General features: G+C 46.5%; 1 protein-coding gene across 19 annotated transcripts in view; it reads right to left on the bottom strand.

Annotated features, from left to right (window-relative positions):
• DYSF (dysferlin) overlaps nucleotides 1-19,475 on the bottom strand; it is a 231,105-nt gene that overhangs the window by 157,235 nt on the left and 54,395 nt on the right. For 10 of the 19 annotated variants that reach the window (XM_059943014.1, XM_059943011.1, XM_059943007.1 and 7 more), the window contains exons 5-11: nucleotides 11,272-11,386; nucleotides 9,337-9,548; nucleotides 7,002-7,130; nucleotides 6,545-6,607; nucleotides 5,818-5,868; nucleotides 3,931-3,961; nucleotides 3,203-3,318 (exon numbers count right to left, since the gene is read on the bottom strand). In XM_059943014.1, coding sequence (XP_059798997.1) covers nucleotides 3,203-3,318; nucleotides 3,931-3,961; nucleotides 5,818-5,868; nucleotides 6,545-6,607; nucleotides 7,002-7,130; nucleotides 9,337-9,548; nucleotides 11,272-11,386 — 717 coding nt within the window. Of the gene's footprint in view, nucleotides 1-3,202; nucleotides 3,319-3,930; nucleotides 3,962-5,817; nucleotides 5,869-6,544; nucleotides 6,608-7,001; nucleotides 7,131-9,336; nucleotides 9,549-9,900; nucleotides 9,994-11,271; nucleotides 11,387-19,475 lie in introns of all 19 variants that reach the window. The other 9 variants (XM_059943010.1, XM_059943001.1, XM_059942999.1 and 6 more) reach the window with 1 other exon arrangement.

Genomic DNA, 19,475 nt, shown 5'->3' on the forward strand with positions numbered 1-19,475 from the left:
GCCACTAAAGCTGACCAAGGAGTGGTGTGGACAGCATGTCGTGGGGAGGGTGGGGGACACGAGGTGTGGCAGCAGACCCCAGAAGCTAGTGAGCACAGAGTGAGCGTGAGGATCGGGGATGGGGGCCAGGCTGCAGGAGGGAGTTGATGGGCTGGGAAACTGAGAGGGGTCAGGGCTGTAACCTCAGTGAGGAAGAACTGCCATTCACTGAGGGTGAGGGAGGGAAAGAGGCAGGAAGAAACTGGCGGAGAGAGCAATTTCCAAGCTCAGGGTCTGAAAGGAAGTAAGATCAGACGTTGATGGCTCATCAGCAAGGACACGTCAGACCTCAGAACAATGGCAAAGATGGGAATCTGCCAGCAAGGACCCTCCTGCACCAGCTCTGCCTGTGCCAGGGGTAGGTAACAGCCCAGAAGACCAGGGGAAATAACCAGTGAGGCAGGCTTCAGAGAAGAAGGCAATCTACAAGCAATAAATGCCAGAGAGGGTGTGGAGAAAAGGGAACCCTCTTATACTGCTAGTGGGAATGTAAATTGGTGCAGGCACTATGGAGAACAGTATGGAGGTTTCTTAAAAAACTAAAAATAGAGCTACCATATGATCCAGCAATCCCACTCCTGGGCATATATCCGGAGAAAACCATAATTCGAAAGGATACGTGTACCCCAGTGTTCATTGCAGCACTATTTACAATAGTCAGGACATGGAAGCAACATAAATGTCCATCAACAGAGGAATGGATAAAGAAGATGTGGTACATATATACAATGGACTATTACTCAGCCATAAAAAAGAACGAAATAATGCCACCTGCAGCAACATGGATGGACTTAGAGATTGTTATATTGAGTGAAGTAAGTCAGACAGAGAAAGACAAATATCATATGATATCGCTTACATGTGAAATCTAAAAAAACGGTACAAATGAACCTATTTACAAAACAGAAATAGAGTCAGAGATGTAGAAAACAAACTTAGGTTACCAAGGGTGGGGTGGATAAATTGGGAGATTGGGATTGACATATACACACTGCTATATATAACATAGATAACTAATAAGAACCCACTGTATAGCACAGGGAACTCTACTCAATACTCTGTAATGACCTATGCGGGAATAGAATCTAAAAAAGAGTAGATATACGTATATTTATAACTGATTCACTTTGCTGTACAGCAGAAACTAACACAACATTGTAAATCAACTACACTCCAATAAAATTAATTTTAAAAAAAAGAAGAAGGCAATGCTGAAGTTGAGAAGCTACTGTGGGAAACCAAAAGATGGCCGCTCCTCCCATCCTGAAAGCCACCAAGAGCTGAAGCAGAAAACAGGGGCTTCCCTCTGAGTTGGTCTCAAGAAAAGTGGTTTCATCTGGGAAAAACAAGGGTCTGATCGCTGGGAAGAGGAGGAAAGAGTGTTTTAGGAAAAGGTAATAGATTCAGAGAGTCCACGTAGAAGGAAAAGGAGCAGGAAGGCACAATGTCTGTCTGGGCTACAGAGGGACATGGGATGAGAGATCAGGGGAGATGCCCTTGGGTGGAGCTGGTCCACCTGAGCTCCATTGGCCCCTGCACGGCACCCGGGGTTCTCCTTCCCCTAACCCTTTCCACAGCGGCTTCTTGAGCTCTCGTGAGCAGCCAGCTCCTCGTCCTTAACAGCCTCATGGAACTTGCCCTCCGCCTCCATGATCACATGCGGCTTTCCCTGGGGATTCCACCTCCCCAGCCCTCCTGGAGACCTGCCTTCCCCCCTCCTGCCTCTCCCACTCCTCCTGGCTCACCCTGCCTTGATGATCTCAGTATCTGCCTCAACTTTTGCGTATTTGATTTCCAATTCTCCCATGAGATAATCAACATCCACGTGGACAAGTCATTCACCAACACAGTTCCTTGTCCTCCACCAACAGCATCTTAATCTCCCTCCCCTGCAGCTGCTAGAGGGATGGCCATATCTCAAACCTCCAGCCACTCAGAACCAATCCTCTAGGAAGACCTTGACCTTGAGACCCTTCTCTAAAGACAGCCTTCAACCTATCCACCTCCTCCAACCCCCCTCACACCGAGTGAGGCACCCAGCACAGAGCTTGGCACACAGCAGGCACTCAATAAATGTGTGTTCCCTAGCCCTTCCCTATTATTTGTCCTCCTCATCAGCTCTATGCCCAGTCCTCTTGCATCCTCCCCGCCAGGCTCATCAGCTACCTCAGTCCTGTGCCTCCACCACACCTGCCTTGTCCACACCTGACAGCACCTCCATCCTACCCCCCTTCTGCTTCCAGGCCACTGAGTATTATGAGGTCACTCTCCCATAAAGCCTCCAGCCCAGAGTGTCTGCCCTTGTGTCTGCTCAGAAACCCTTCTGTCTTGTGGTGTGTGTGCATACATACACACACACACACACACACACACACACACACACACACACACAATGGAATATTACTCAACCAAAGAATGAAATAATGCCATTTGCAACAACATGGATGGACCCAGAGATTATCATACTAAGTGAAGTAAGTCAGACCGAAAAAGATGAATGTCCTATGATACTGCTTATATGTGGAATATAAAAAAAAATGTTACAAATGAACTTATTTACAAAACAGAAATAGACTCACAGACACAGAAAACAAACTTATAGTTACCAATATAAACGAATAAATAAATAAACAAATAAATATTTTTTTCATTTTTTTTAAATAAAAAAAGAAATCCTTCTGTCTGTATCTAATTAACCCCTTGTTCCTCAACAACTGTTCCAAACCTTCTCTCCTCTCCCCAGACATACAGAGATGCTGATACTTCCCCAACTCTGAAAGCCTTTCTCATTCTTACCACCTCCAACTTATAACTTTACTTACTGACCGTAAAGATGATAATGATATATTCCTAGGTGATAAAATTCAGACTACAATACATTACAGAGTGAGTGATCTCACTTTTGCACCAAAAAAAAAAAGAAAAATATACACGTATATCCTTCTGGGAGAATATGCAAGAAGGTATTTATGACGGTTCTCTCTGATGGGTAGAATTATGAGTGATTCACTTTTTATTTATGCTTTTCCACATGTTCTACATTTCTCATAATTGCCATGTATTCTTTTAAATCAGAAAAACTAAAGTTGTTTTTTTGTTTCTTCATTTGGTGCCTCCAAGGCCAGGCGGAGGTGCTGTGAGGGGGACGAGGAAATGTACTCACGGGGGCTTCGTCTCCAGGCCCCAGCACACAAAGGCTCACTTTCAGGTAGCCTCTGGCCCCAGCAGAGAAATCATCCAGGTCCGAAAGCAGCAGCCACTTCCTGAGATAAGTGTGTCCTAAGAGAGACAACACCCTTGGTGATCCCAGAATTGGAAGGACCCAAGTCTACAACCACCTCCGGGAGCCCCGGGTGGACTCCATTGGATGAGATGAGGCACTCATCTACCCAGACATGGGGCAAGGACTCCAATTCTAGAATAAAATGTACCTTGAGTGTTCATTTGGGTCCAAGTCAGAAATGTTAACAGAAACCCCTATCAGAGGCTGCCAAAGCCAGACCCCTGGCCATTTTCCTCCCCTTCAGGAAGTGACCAGACCACAGCAGAGACCAGGGTGTAGAGAAATCCTAGACTTGGCATCCAAATGACCCGTCCCGTCTGGAGGCACCCCAGTCCCCAGCAACCCTTGCTTGGGCCTTCCAGATTTAGCCCCCAAGCTGGGCCAGCTGAGACCCACGTGAGGGTTCGATCTCCCTGGGGGCCTGTTTTACCCAGAAGATGAAAGCCTGTCCTCTCTTCATTCCTGCAGCCTCACCTCCAAGATCAAACCCCACCTCTAAATTCTAAAATCCCTTAGAAGGAAAGATGAGTGTCCCAAATGGGTGCTCCCATGCAGCCTCCAGAACCCAAATGCAAGGACCTGCCCAAGGGGAGGAGAGGGTGACTCACGGGGCTCTCGGTAGATGCTGCCCACGTCCATCTGAAATCAAACAGAAGGAGGCACACGTCACACTCTTGTCCCCAGAGTGTTAAATAAAGTATGATGCATGATACCAACCCATTAAAAATCATGTTCTGAAGAACATTTGGAGACATGGGGAAATGTTCATCTTCTGGTATCACATGGAAAGAAAGTGGAATACATTTTGATCGAAGTTTGGTAAAAGTATATCTATGCATAGAAAAGACAGAGCAAAGGAAACACACCGAACGCTAACTGTACTACCTCTGGGTGGTAGATTTGGGTGATTTTTATTTTATTTTTATTCTTTCCTATATTTTATAATTTTCTATTAAAAAAATCACAGATTAGTCAGATGTTGATGGTAGGAGAGGTTATGCATGTGTGGGGGGAGGAGGTATGTGGGAACTTTGTACTTTCCACTCAGTCTTGCTATGAACCTAAAATTGCTCTCAAAAACTACAAAGTTTTTTTAAATCATAGATACTTTTATAATTAGAAAAAAGAATACTTTTTTAACCTAACCCTTGGGTTCTTATAACAATATTAGAGACTCAAAACATAAGATCCTGTAACATAAGTGTTACAGAATGACTCCAGCACAAGCCCATTCTTTTAAAGAAATCTGCTTCTCCAGAAAAACAGACTCCGTTTTCTATCTTGTGACTACCTCTTGGAGAAGGGGCCATATTTTATTTGGATAGCAAGAGGAGGGTCAAATAAACCTGTGCCTTTTCTTTCCATCTGATAAATGCTTATTTCAAAATGAGAAAATCAATAAGAATGACATTAAAACACCATTCGTGAAGGTCTCCATTACTAGTTGCCTTTACACTATGTAATCTGTTAAAACCATCCTATGCCTTTGGTTCAAGGTCCTCTGCAGTGGAGTGTTCACGTCTGCACAACTGGGACAAATGAGGGGGCAGGCTTCCCCGCTCTCTCCACAGCCCCCCACCCCACTCCACCCCATCCCCATGGACTCCACATCTGGACCCCACTCCCAACCCAGGTGAGCCCAGGGCACAGAGCGCTGGCGTCACGCTGGCCCGAGATGGTCAGAATTAGGAGGAGGGCTGCCTAAACTCAGGTCCCACGCTGTCTTTCCAAGATGTAAGAACAAATGCGAATTTAAAAAAGAAGCTGAATCCTCCCTGTTGGAAACAAGGGGAGAGATTTCCCTCTCCTGTCTTTTTGTCAGAACATTTTCATTGGAAAACTTAATGTAAGTACTTTCTCTCTCTTTGAAATGTACCTTTTTAGAAACCAAATAAGCCTTTCGTCAGCTTTATGATCCAGGAGTGCCTTTCTCCAGGCTCTCCCATCTCTGGGAAAGGGAAGGGTCTACCTTAACCGAATTGTAAATCTACCCCCTATCATAAAAATGTGAGCTTGCTTTCTGTCTTTTCTTGTGGATAAAGTCAATTAGCAAACACAGATGGTCACCCCAATTACCAGGTAAATTTAGGATGAACTATGTGTGACTGAGGGTACTATCCAGGCCGCTAACTCAGGCACTAGTTATTGTTTAGTTATTGTTTATCTTGAGAACATATATGGAAAGGGTTGTGTCTGCTTGGCTCTATACAAGATTACTTTCTGTCTTTGCAATCTCTTAGCGGATGGCCCATGATAGCATCATATTCTGGTTTAATGCTTATTCAATAACAAAAGTGCTTTCTTTCTCTACTACCTTTGTGGAGAGGATTTCTGGGTTAGGAGAAGATCTTGTTTTGTTTTTTTCATTACATTTTCCCCAACACAGACCAAGACAGACAGGATCTCTGGAGCACCAACCCTGCCCATCATCGACAGAGCTTCCATTAACATGGTTAAACAAGAACTGACTGCTTTCAAAGAAAATAAACCATTACCCGGAACTCCCCAAGGAAAGCATCTGTCCGGAGGGAACAGGAGTCCACCACCTGGAAGGAAAGACAAATTCAAACTCTCATTCACTAGCAAAGGTTGACCCAGACAGGGACCAATCCAACTGCTCTTCCCTCCCAAAAAATAACAGCCCACACTCCAGTAGCACTTGCTCTATCCCAGAGATTGTTCCAAGCAATGTTTAACCCTCACAAGAACCCCATGAGTAGGTACTATTATTATCCCCATTCTACAGATGAAGAAATCGAGGCACAGAGAGACCATTTGTACAGAATCACACAACCCCTACACGGTATAGGCAGGACTAGAATCCAGACAGTTTAGCTCCAGAGCCCACACTTTTAACTGCTAAACTATACTGCCTTTCAAAGGAAAGGGGGGAAAAAAAGAGCTGAGGTCCAGAGAAAGAAAATCTTGCCAGAAGCAGGCATATAGACAAACAAAATAAGATGAAAATCAAAGCTCCACTGCCAAAATTAGTTCAGGACCCTGGCCTAAGGCACCTGACCCTGAACAGCGAGGACTCCGCACTCGGCTGCCGCTTGCATCCGAGCTCAGAAGGCAACCCTGTGACCACGGGGGGCGAGGCTGTGAGCTGCTCCCCATCATCCAGGCTCGGGTGGGGGGTGGGTGCCTGACCCACACACACTCACACTCACACTCACACATGCACGCTGAGCCCACAGAGGGCCTTCGAGGGCTGCCACGTACCGTGATAAAGATGGGTTCGTCGAACAGCTCCGCGGGAGAGTCAAACACATTGAAGAAAAGAGTCTGTTGATGATTCAGGGTGAAAGGGGGACAGATGAAGGCCTGCTCAGCCCGGGCGGGAGGGCACAGCCACCGCCCAGCCTCCAGGTCTGGTCCACACAACAAGTGAGCAGTGGTATCAGCCCAGCACCGAGCTCTGGGGATTCGACCTCACGGAGGTTGTCACCTCAGGGACAGGGTGGGTGGCCGGCCCCAAGGGATGATGGGGATGTGGAGCTGGGGGAGCCCAAGGCAGGAGTACGAGCAGGAACCCTCCCTCCAGTTCCTCAGATAACCTACTCAGGAACTGACACAGCTCTCCACCCAACGCTAGCGCCATGTGCAAACACTGAATGAACTGCCAGGCATCTGCCGTGTGCTCCCACCAAGGTCCTAGCTCTAACCCAGGGTCTCCCACCTCGTTGAAGAGGGGGCTATTTCCCTTGTGGATCCGCGTCCGCTTGGTCTGCCCAGCTGCAGTGACCTTGACCACAGGCTTGATGTTCACTCCCGGCAGCTGGCGTCCCTCGATCACCTGGACCCTGATCTGAAAGCCAGGAGGGGGCATGAGCAAGAAAAGGGAGAAGTCATCAGGCATCCACCCCCCGCCCGAGAGAGTCAGGAATCTCAGGGACCACCCTCACAGCTGGCCTCTTGGGACAGGTATTAAAAAGGAATTAGGGGATTCCCTGGTGGTGCAGTGGTTAAGAATCCACCTGCCAGTGCAGAGGACATGGGTTCGAGCCCTGGTCCGGGAAGATCCCACATGTCGCGGAGCAGCTAAGCTCACACGTCACAACTACTGAGCCTGTGCTCTAGAGCCCGCGAGCCACAACTACTGAAGCCCGCACACCTAGAGCCCGTGCTCCGCAACGGAGAAGCCACCTCAAGAGAAGCCACCGCAACGAGAAGCCTGCGCACCACAATAAAGAGTAGCCCCCGCTCGCCACAACTAGAGAAAGCCCGCGTGCAGCAATGAAGACCCAACGCGGCCAAAAATAAACAAATTAAAATAAATAAATTAAAAAAGAAAAGACAAAAAGGTCAAATAACCAAAACAAAAGCAATATTCCTCAAAAAAAAATAAATAAAGGAATTAGGAAGAACACTGTAAGAACAATATCTTCCCACCAAGGTCCCTTGCATCTATAAAATCCCATGGTTCCACATAAGAGCTGCCAGGCTGCCCCAAGTAAGCTGCCAGCGGTAAATCCCAGGGCTGGGCTGAGGATCCCACCCCCGTTCAGTTCATGCACAGCCCCACCTCAGACCCCTTGAGGCTGATGTTTCTGTGTGGCTTGAATATTCCTCACTGACAATCCCCTCAGAGGTCAAAGTTACATAGTGATGTAACCCCACTTTATTCTTATGTAGTATAAGGTGCAAGACAGAATGTCTGACATTCTGAGAAATGAGTTTTCTTCATTCAACTGTCAGTAAATGAAGGTTTCAAGAACATCTGTGCTTCCAAATTGAGGCAAAATATTTAAAAATAATACATTTTAAAGTATTAAAACTTTCATGAAAAAATGCGATGTTTACTGGTTCTAATTTCTAATCAGCAGTTATTTCCTTATTAATCAATTCTTTTTTAAAAATAAGATACTATAGAATATATTATCAATGGCAATGGGAAGGGGGTGAGTGATTTTTATTCTCTTCACTGTACAGTATTTTCCAAATTTTCTACCAAAAAAAATGTATTAATTTTCTAAGGAGAAAAAAAATAACACATCTTGTGAATAATAATAAAAATAAGTTAGAATTTTGTCTCTCAGGCAAACATAGTGGTTATAACTAGAACTTTTGCTGAAATTACCACAATTTAGAACTGAAGCATATTTTTACAATTTGTTTCATTTAATAAATAAATATTTAAGTTTCCTGTTTTTAACTTTAATAGTAGTCTTGAAGAGTTAAATATCACTAAATGCAATTACATCAAAATGGAAAATTCTGTTGAAAAGAAAAAGAACAAGCAAAGGACCCAAATTAAAAGGCAAATTAGGGACTTCCCTGGGGGTCCAGTGGTTAAGACTCTGCACTTCCACTGCAAGGAGCCCGGGTTCGACCCCTGGTCGGGGAATTAAGAGCCCACATGCCACATGGTGCAGTCAAAAAATAAATAAATAAAAATTAAAATTAAAAAAAAAAGGCAAATTAAATGGGATAGATTTTTGGATTAAAAAATGTCAAAGGGTTAATATTCATAGTTTTATTCTGTGAAAAACTTGAACAAACTCAAATTGCACATGACCTTCAGAAAAATCACGGCTATAAATAGGGGAAATGGATAGAGGGAGAAAAGAAGATAGGCAGAGCTTCTCAGACTTGGGGATCCTGTTCAAGTGCAGATTCTGATTCAGTGGGTCTGGGATAGGCCCAAGATCCCGCCTTTGTGACATGCTTCCAGGTGACACCCATGCTGCTCGCCCATGGACCACACTCTGAACAGCACAGCACCGGCTGGCTAGGGCAACTCTGGCTGGGGAAGCAGATAACAGTGTAGTGATGCTGATTCTGCAGTGACCCTTTTTCTTCCTTTTTTTTTTTTTAAGAGCAAAACCATGGGCTGCGCAGAGTCTTTTTCTAGAGGCCCCAAGCCATGGCCTCCCTATCTAGCATTTGCCCAGGACCCAGGGGAACCAGACTCCCACCTAGGAGAGCCCTTAGGACCTTCCCCACGGCTGGACAGACAAGTTTTGCGCTGGCATCAGCGGCTGCTGCTGGCTGAAGGAGGAGACTGCAGTCACCTGGAAGTCCTGCGATTTGTCCGACAGCAGCTTTCTGGGTGCGGGCGTGCTTCTCTTCCTTCTTCCCCCGAGGTGGTAGGGGGGAGGATGGGAAGGTGGCTTCTTTGGGGTGATGGGGGCCCCTGGGCCCGGAGCCCCGCTCTGGTCCAGGAATGGCTCGGCCTCGTCTCCCGTGAGCCCCTGGTCCTCAGTATCCTCCTCTCCTCCTGTGTCTGGAGGAGAGGGTGTTCATGAGGCTGGGTTCCTCCGGCCCCTGGGAGGATCCTCCATCAGGGACCCCGATGGAGGACCCAACAGCTGAGCACCCACCTCCCCTTGCCCTCTCTTTCCCCACCACTCAGCCAGGATGGATGAGGGAGAAGAAGAGGAGCTTCCAACAGCAGACACTTGAGGGTGGTCAGTCCAGTGAGTCGACAGGAGGAGACAGAATGGCCCCAGCCCTCCCCACCTCGTCCTGCTGGATGAGCCCTTCTGGCCACGTCGTCCCACTCTGGGGAGCTGACGATGGCAGCAAGCGAGCCGGTTACAGGTGGTAGGATCGGGACAGCCCGGCCCGCGTCTCACCCGTGGGGGCCAGCCACTTCTTTCCAGAGTATCTTGTGTCCACGGTGCTGTCACTGAGCAGGGACCAAGTCTCAGCCCGGCTCTGTCCCCCACCTGGCACACGGGCAGGGCACAGCCCCAGAAGGGGAGGAGGGAGCTGGTGAGGGAAGCCAAGCTAGGGCCCCCCCCCACCACAACCCTGCTCTCCCCGCCTGCCCCGGCCTGGCGCAAAGCTCCGAAACAGGTGCCGTATCTGTCCAGACTGTCCCTCTCACCACCTTCTGGGAAGGACTGGGAACTGGTCACCGCTAGGAGCCTTCCCCGAGTGGCTGGAACCCAACTCTGTCAGATTCACCTCAAAAGTGGCCCCAGAACGTTCGGGGCCCTCAGCCTCCCCACCCTCGGTCACCAGGAACACCCCCTTGCTTCCCCCCTCAACCCCAATCCAGAAGGATCTCCCCACCTCCAAGCTCAGACAGTGCCACGTCCAACAAGAGGGGCCCTGCCCTGCCTACCTCACCAGGAGCCCTACACGGGCCGCAGGACAGGCTCGGGGCACACCTGAGACGGGCTGCCGGGTGTCATGCTGGGTTTGCCTCTAGCTCCCTTCACCATGAGAGAAACGCTAGAATCTTTCCCACGGGCAAGACCCCACCTGGCCCATCTATGTGGCTTCCTGTTCACCCCAGCAGGCTGGACTGTTGCACCCAGGCCCAGCACCGGGCAAGCCAGCCACCCTGGGCTGGGTCCTCACTTCACAAGGCCAGGAGAGCTAAGTAAAGAGAACTGAGGCAACCTTGAGACTTAGACAATTCAGTCTGCTCACTTCACAAATAATGAACTGTAGGACCAGAGAGGGAGTGACTGGCCCAAAGTCACACAGCTACTTGGTGTCAAAGGCAAGACTGGAACTCAGGTCCCCTGACTTCAGCCCAGGGCTCTTTCAGGGAAAATCCAGCTCTTTGGTCACATGTCATTGCTAAAGGCCTACGGAGTGCCAGGGCAGGGAGGCATCCAGCTCTGGGGAGTGGGTGGGGCCTCAGGTGTCACCTAGGATGGACCCCATCTCAGCACAGGCCTACCTCTAAAACTCCCACCCCTCTGGAGCTGCAGAGGGCAGGGTGCCCAGCCCTGGCACAGTCCCCTTCCTGAACAGCTGGTGCTAGGAAGGCATCCTCACACTAATCCTAGCGGCACCTAGGGGAGCCCGCCTCCTGCCCCTTTGTTTTGCAAGACAGAAGTCAGCTCTCAAGACTCCCCACCCACCCACGGTCTCCCTTCTCCAGGCCTGGGCAGCCCCCGACATGAGGAAGGCACCCCCTTCTCAGACTCGGGTGCCACTGCTAGGCTTCTCCCCCCGCGGCCCTGCCAGGGTGAGGGTGGGTTTCTCACCAGCCACCATATCTATGTCAGGCAGAGTCGGGGAGGGTTCCAGAGGCGTCGAAGGTGGGAACGTGGGCATGGTTCCAGGGAGAGGCGTGTAGGACACCTGCAGGACCAGTGAGGCCTGGAAGAGATGGGGGAGAGAGGGCAGCAGGTTAGTGTGTTAGCCTCCGACCACCACCCTCCAGCATCCTTCCTGTTCCTTTCGTCCCTCCACCAAATATGGAGTCTGGTTTGCAGGAGGCTGTGGCCCCATCAGCATAGTCAGGTGGTTAAGAGCATTGAATGTGGAGTCAATTCCACCACTCAGAAGCTGTGTGACTTCGGCAAGATCTGTAAACTCTCTGTGCCTCAGTTTCCTCGTCTGTAAAATGGGGGTAGCGATAGCAATAGCACTTTCTGCATAGGGTCAAATGAGGATTAAATTAGTTAATAGAATGCCTAGTAAGCTTCTATAAATGAATCAGCGATCGAACCTCACCTGCAGGATTTTTCAACTCTCAGCATAGGCCCATCTTCCAGAAAAAGCCCCCTTAGCCACTCTGCTCAGCCAAGGGTCCTCCCTTGTCTATCTACCAACAGCTCGGCCTTGCTCTGCTCAGGCCCCAGCTAGCACTGAGAGGGTCTCAGGGTGCTGCTCACCTTTCTGAGCCCTCTTCCCCCCCAGAAGCACCCCTGCCCCCCATCTCACCCCCAGATGCTCCGGCTTTGACCAGTGAGAGGAGAGTGACCCATCACGCCACTCACATGGACAGGGGAAGGCTGCCTTGTGCTCCCACCCCACCCGAGCCTACCAGGAGACCGGCACCCTTCAAAGGGGCACCCGGACCTGAAGAAAAGGTACAGCCATGGCGCTCTCTAGTCTTGCTGCTCCCAGGCCGTGGAGGCCTGGCCGAGCCTTCCCTGATACAACAGGTCCAGCAGATGTCCTGCGGCAGCCTTTTAATCGATCAAAGTAATAAAAACTCCAAAGTAAGAAAGTTTGAAAATTACAAAAACCTTAAAGAAAAATGTAAAAGAAAACAAATTGCCATAATTCCACCACTATTCACATTTTGATATAACTCTCTCCAATCTTTTTAAATGAATAATGTACAGCTCTGTTGTACAGCAAATGCTTGTCTTTTACTTAATATTAGACAGTAAGCGTTTCTCCAAATTTTGATAAACGCTTTATAAACATAACTGTTAATGATGCATCTTCTGAGCGACTCAGCATAATTCACTAGACATCTATCTCTCCTGAGTAATATTAGGGATTTCCGGAAACTCCTGGAGTGAATCCTGGTCCTGAGATGGAAGGAGCTCAAGGTCCTGAATGTACCCAGCTCTGCAGCTTGAACCCTTCAGGTTGGAGCCTGGGCTTGGGCAGCCGGGCTAAGGGAGGGCAGGGTCAGGGGGGTGGAATGGGCGGGTGCTCAGAACACCAGGAAGGAGGCTGGAGCCAGCTCCCCAGCCCAGGAGACCTAGGAGGAGGCCCGGGAAGTCAATGAGACCCTTTAAGTCCCAGATCCCAGGCATTGTCCTAACAGCCATGCAGGTTCCTGAAGCACCGCCAGGTGTCGCCACTTGAGCAGCCAGGGCGCCCGGCACCCTAAGCTCTAGTAACACGGACCACAGCCTCCCAGGCGGCCCCAGATAACCAGACCCGCTCCCAGCCACGCCCATCTCCCTGAGACTCCAGGTCTGAGGTGGGCCTGGGAAGCTATATTTTCCTTCACTTCATCAAAAGGCAATTTGGGCTCTTCGGAGCAATAACTAATTCCAGGGTTAGGCCAGGGAAGGTAGAAGATGACCCTGGAACCTTTTTGTGCCAGAAAACAAGGAAGTACTCAGAAAATGATTAAAAAAAAAAATGTCGAAAGGACACAGAAGCCTCCTTTCAAGGGTTCCCACAGGCCAAATCTGGTACAACTTAAACATGAAAATAAATAATGACGGTAACAGACTAAACCATTGAATAAAATAGGAATACGTGAATCCATATAGATATTAATGAATAAATACAACAGGAGGACGCTTTTCCTTACAGTGGAATGCCAGATGATTAACGCAGAAAAAAATTAATAAGTGATTTATTAGCAACCATCAAAACGATATCCAACCAAGAAATAACAATGGGTGTCAAACCTGCTGGGTAAAAATTGGATATGGAACAAAGTATTTACAGAGTCAGAAAATACCTCCCCCTCCCCCAACCCCACTCGATTCTTACTCATTAGAAAAGGGAATGGATTTGTGATTGGTGGAGAAACCTAGCAAATGCCAGTTAATCAAACGATCCAGGTTAATCGCACAGGAATGAAACAAATCAAAGTCATGCCACCCTAGGACACAGTGGGGGCAGCACAGCATCACTGTGCTCTATTCCTGCTAAAGATTAATGATCTAAATCTAATCACGAGGAAGCATCAGGCTAACCCAAACGGGGGACATTCTACAGGACAACTGGCCTGTACTCCGCAAAGTGTCAAGGTTACAAGGTTATAAAAGTCAGACTGAAGAATTCTCCCAGAGGAAAGGAGACTAAAGAGACAAAACGACTAACACAACACATGATCCTTAATTGGATCCTTTTGTTATAAAGGGCACTGTTGATAATACCGATGAAACTTGAATGAGGGTCTGTGGGTTCGATGGTAGTGCTGTGTCAACTACCAGCAAACTACAGCTGTGTTAGTTTCCTCATTTTGAAGGTTTCATTGTGGTTATTATGTAGGAGAAAGTCCTTAATCAGAGAAAATACACACTAAATTCAGGGTGAGGAGCCAGGAGATAGAATCAAATGGTTTAAGACAAAATATTCTTTCAACTACTCTTGCAGCTTTTTGCTGAATCTTAAATTATTTTAAAATAGAAGGTTTTAAAAATCTGAGAAATCTGCTTCTGCTATAACCACAGGAATCTCACTCAGCAGAGACAAATAAAGCCCCCTTACACTTGGTGGCTGAGGTCCTCTGACCCTGGGACCAGATTCCCTTGAAGAACACCACCTATTGCTTCTTGGGGCTCACCTTGTCCAGCCCCCGTCCTTCACCACCTGGGGGCTTCCGGTATGTCATCTCTGTGCTCTGTGCAGAAGTGGAGCCCTGGGAGTGTAACTGCTCCATGCCGTGGCTTGGGTGCCATTAGCATGGAGGTTGAGGAAGGAACAGCAGCCCCTGAATCCCAAGAACACCCAGGTAACCCCTCCCCCCACCCCACCCCACCCCTGGAGTTTCCTGAGCATCAGGTCCCTCCACACTGAGAGCCCCCCCACCAACCGCCTGAAGGTTTGGGAACATGCCAGTGGCTCCAGGAATGTGAACAGACTTCCAAGACAGAGCCAGCTCCACCATTTACATGGCCATCAAGAAACAACAGGAGAGAGGAACCAAGATGGCGGAGTAGAAGGACGTGCTCTCACTCCCTCTTGCAAGAACACCAGAATCACAACTAGCTGCTGGACAATCATCGACAGGAAGACACTGGAACTCACCAAAAAATATACCCCACATCCAGACAAAGGAGAAGCCACAATGAGATGGTGGGGGGGGCGCAATCACAATAAAATCAAATCCCATAACTGCTGGGTGGGTGAATCACAGACTGGCGCACACTTATACCACAGAAGTCCACCCACTGGAGTGAAGGTTCTGAGCCCCACATCAGGTTTCCCAACCTGGGGGTCCGGCAATGAGAGGGGGAATTCCTAGAGAATCAGACTTTGAAGCCTAGTGGGAATTGATTGCAGGACTTCAACAGGACTGGGGGAAACAGAGACTCCACTCTTGGAGGGCACACACAAAGTAGCGTGCTCATCAGGACCCAGGGGAAGGAGCAGTGACTCCCAGGGGAGACTGAACCAGACCTACCTGCTAGTGTTGGAGGGTCTCCTGCAGAGGCGGGGGGCGGGGGTGCTGTGGCTCACCGTGGGGACAAGGATACTGACAGCAGAAGTTCTGGGAAGTACTCCTTGGTGTGAGCCCTCCCAGAGTCTGTCATTAGCCCCACCAAAGAGCCCAGGTAGGCTCCAGTGTTGGGTTGCCTCAGGGAAAACAACCAACAGGGAGGGAACCCAGCCCCACCCATCAACAGTCAAGTGGATTAAAGTTTTACTGAGCTCTGCCCACCAGAGCAACAGCCAGCTCTACCCACCACCAGTCCCTCCCATCAGGAAACTTGCACAAGCCTCTTAGATAGCCTCATCCACCAGAGGGCAGACAGCAGAAGCAAGAAGAATTAAGATCCTGCAGCCTGTGGAACAAAAACCACATTCACAGAAAGATAGACAAGATGAAAAGGCAGAGGGCTATGTACCAGATGAAGGAACAAGATAAAACCCCAGAAAAACAACTAAATGAAATGGAGATAGGCAACCTTCCAGAAAAAGAATTCAGAATAATGATAGTGAAGATGATCCAGGGCCTCGGAAAAAGAATGGAGGCAAAGATCGAGAAGATGCAAGAAATGTTTAACACAGACCTAGAAGAATTAAAGAACAAACAAACAGAGATGAACAATACAGTAACTGAAATGAAAACTACACTAGAAGGAATCAATAGCAGAATAACTGAGGCAGAAGAACGGATAAGTGACCTGGAAGACAGAATGGTGGAATTCACAGCTGTGGAACAGAATAAAGAAAAAAGAATGAAAAGAAATGAAGACAGGCTAAGACATCTCTGGGACAACATTAAACGCAACAACATTCTCATTATAGGGGTCCCAGAAGGAGAAGAGAGAGAGAAAGGACCAGAGAAAATATTTGAAGAGATTATAGTCAAAAATTTCCCTAACATGGGAAAGGAAATAGCCACCCAAGTCCAGGAAGCGCAGCAAGTCCCATACAGGATAAACCCAAGGAGAAACACGCCAAGACACATAGTAATCAAAGTGGCAAAAATTAAAGACAAAGAAAAATTATTGAAAGCAACAAGGGAAAAACAAAAAATAACATACAAGGGAACTCCCATAAGGTTAACAGCTGATTTCTCAGCAGAAACTCTACAAGCCAGAAGGGAGTGGCATGATATACTTAAAGTGATGAAAGGGAAGAACCTACAACCAAGATTACTCTACCCGGCAAGGATCTCATTCAGATTCAATGAAGAAATCAAAAGCTTTACAGACAAGCAAAAGCTAAGAGAATTCAGCACCACCAAACCAGCTCTACAACAAATGCTAAAGGAACTTCTCTAAGTGGGAAACACAGAGAAGAAAAGGGCCTACAAAAACAAACCCAAAACAATTAAGAAAATGGTCATAGGAACATACATATCGATAATTACCTTAAACGTGAATGGATTAAATGCTCCAACCAAAAGACACAGGCTTGCTGAATGGATACAAAAACAAGACCCATATATATGCTGTCTACAAGAGACCCACTTCAGACCTAGGGACACATACAGACTGAAAGTGAGGGGATGGAAAAAGATATTCCATGCAAATGGAAATCAAAAGAAAGCTGGAGTAGCTATACTCATATCAGATAAAATAGACTTGAAAATACAGAATGTTACAAGAGACAAGGAAGGACACTACATAATGATCAACGGATCAATCCAAGAAGAAGATATAGCAATTATAAATATATATGCACCCAACATAGGAGCACCTCAATACATAAGGCAACTGTTAACAGCCATAAAAGAGGAAATTGACAGTAACACAATAATAGTGGGGGATTTTAACACCTCACTTACACCAATGGACAGATCATCCAAAATGAAAATAAATACGGAAACAGAGGCTTTAAATGACACACTAGACCAGATAGATTTAAATGATATTTATAGGACATTCCATCCAAAAACAGCAGATAACACTTTCTTCTCACGTGCGCATGGAACATTCTCCAGGATACATCGTATCTTGGGTCACAAATCAAGCCTCAGTAAATTTAAGAAAATTGAAATCATATCAAGCATCTTTTCTGACCACAACACTATGAGATTAGAAATCAATTACAGGGAAAAAAACGTAAAAAACACAAACACATGGAGGCTAAACAATACGTTACTAAATAACCAAGAGATCACTGAAGAAATCAAAAAATACCTAGAGACAAATGACAATGAAAGCACGACGATCCAAAACCTATGGGATGCAGCAAAAGCAGTTCTAAGAGGGAAGTTTATAGCTATTCAAGCCTACCTCAAGAAACAAGAAAAATCTCAAATAAACAATCTAACCTTACACCTAAAGGAACTAGAGAAAGAAGAACAAACAAAACCCAAAGTTAGCAGAAGGAAAGTAATCATAAAGATCAGCACAGAAATAAATGAAATAGAAACAAAGAAAACAATAGCAAAGATCAATAAAACTAAAAGCTGGTTCTTTGAGAAGGTAAAACAAATTGATAAACCATTAGCCAGACTCATCAAGAAAAAGAGGGAGAGGACTCAAATCAATAAAATTAGAAATGAAAATGGAGAAGTTACAACAGACACCGCAGAAATACAAAGCATCCTAAGAGACTACTACAAGCAACTCTATGCCAATAAAATGGAAAACCTGGAAGAAATGGACAAATTCTTAGAAAGGTATAACCTTCCAAGCCCGAACCAGGAAGAAACAGAAAATATGAACAGACCAATCACAAGTAATGAAATTGAAACTGTGATTAAAAATCTTCCAACGAACAAAAGCCCAGGACCAGATGGCTTCACAGGTGAATTCTATTAAACATTTAGAGAAGAGCTAACACCCATCCTTCTCAAACTCTTCCAAAAACTGCACAGGAAGGAACACTCCCAAACTCATTCTATGAGGCCACCATCACCCTGATACCAAAACCAGACAAAGACACTACAAAAAAAGAAAATTACAGACCAATATCACTGATGAATATAGATGCAAAAATCCTCAACAAAATACTAGCAAACAGAATCCAACAACACATTAAAAGGATCATACACCACGGTCAAGTGGGATTTATCCCAGGGATGCAAGGATTCTTCAATATACGCAAATCAATCAATGTGATACACCATATTAACAAACTGAAGAAGAAAAACCATATGATCATCTCAGTAGATGCAGAAAAAGCTTTTGACAAAATTCAGCACCCATTTATGATAAAAACTCTCCAGAAAGTGGGCATAGAGGGAACCTACCTCAACATAATAAAGGCCATATACGACAAACCCACAGCAAACATCATTCTCAATAGTGAAAAACTGAAAGCATTTCCTGTAAGATCAGGAACGAGGCAAGGATGTCCACTCTCACCACTATTATTCAACATAGTTTTGGAAGTCCTAGCCACGGCAATCAGAGAAGAAAAAGAAATAAAAGGAATACAAATTGGAAAAGAAGAAGTAAAACTGTCACTGTTTGCAGATGACATGATACTATACATAGAGATTCCTAAAAATCCCACCAGAAAACTACTAGAGCTAATCAATGAATTTGGTAAAGTTGCAGGATACAAAATTAATGCACAGAAATCTCTTGCATTCCTATACACTAATGATGAAACATCTGAAAGAGAAATTATGGAAACACTCCCATTTACCATTGCAACAAAAAGAATAAAATACCTAGGAATAAACCTACCTAGGGAAACAAAAGACCTGTATGCAAAAAACTATAAGACACTGATGAAAGAAATTAAAGATGATACCAACAGATGGAGACATATACCATGTTCTTGGATTGGAAGAATCAATATTGTGAAAATGACTATACTACCCAAAGCAATCTACAGATTCAATGCAATCCCTGTCAAATTACCAATGGTATTTTTTATGGAACTAGAACAAATCATCTTAAAATTTGTATGGAGGGGACTTCCCTGGTGGCGCAGTGGTTGAGAGTCTGCCTGCCAATGCAGGGGACACGGGTTCGAGCCCTGGTCTGGGAAGATCCCACATGCCACGGAGCAACAGGGCCCGTGAGCCACAACTACTGAGCCTGCGCGTCTGGAGCCTGTGCTCTGCAACAAGAGAGGCCGCGATAGTGAGAGGCCCACGCACCGCGATGAAGAGCGGCCCCTGCTTGCCACAACTAGAGAAAGCCCTCACACAGAAACGAAGACCCAACACAGCCATAAATAAATAAATTAAAAAGAAAAAAAATTTTGTATGGAGACACAAAAGACCCCGAATAGCCAAAGCAGTCTTGAGGGAAAAAAACGGAGCTGGAGGAATCAGACTCCCTGACTTCAGACTGTACTACAAAGCTACAGTAATCAAGACAATATGGTACTGGCACAAAAACAGAAACAT

The sequence above is a fragment of the Balaenoptera ricei genome, chromosome 13 (genome assembly GCF_028023285.1).
Source record: "Balaenoptera ricei isolate mBalRic1 chromosome 13, mBalRic1.hap2, whole genome shotgun sequence".
NCBI lineage: Eukaryota > Metazoa > Chordata > Mammalia > Artiodactyla > Balaenopteridae > Balaenoptera > Balaenoptera ricei.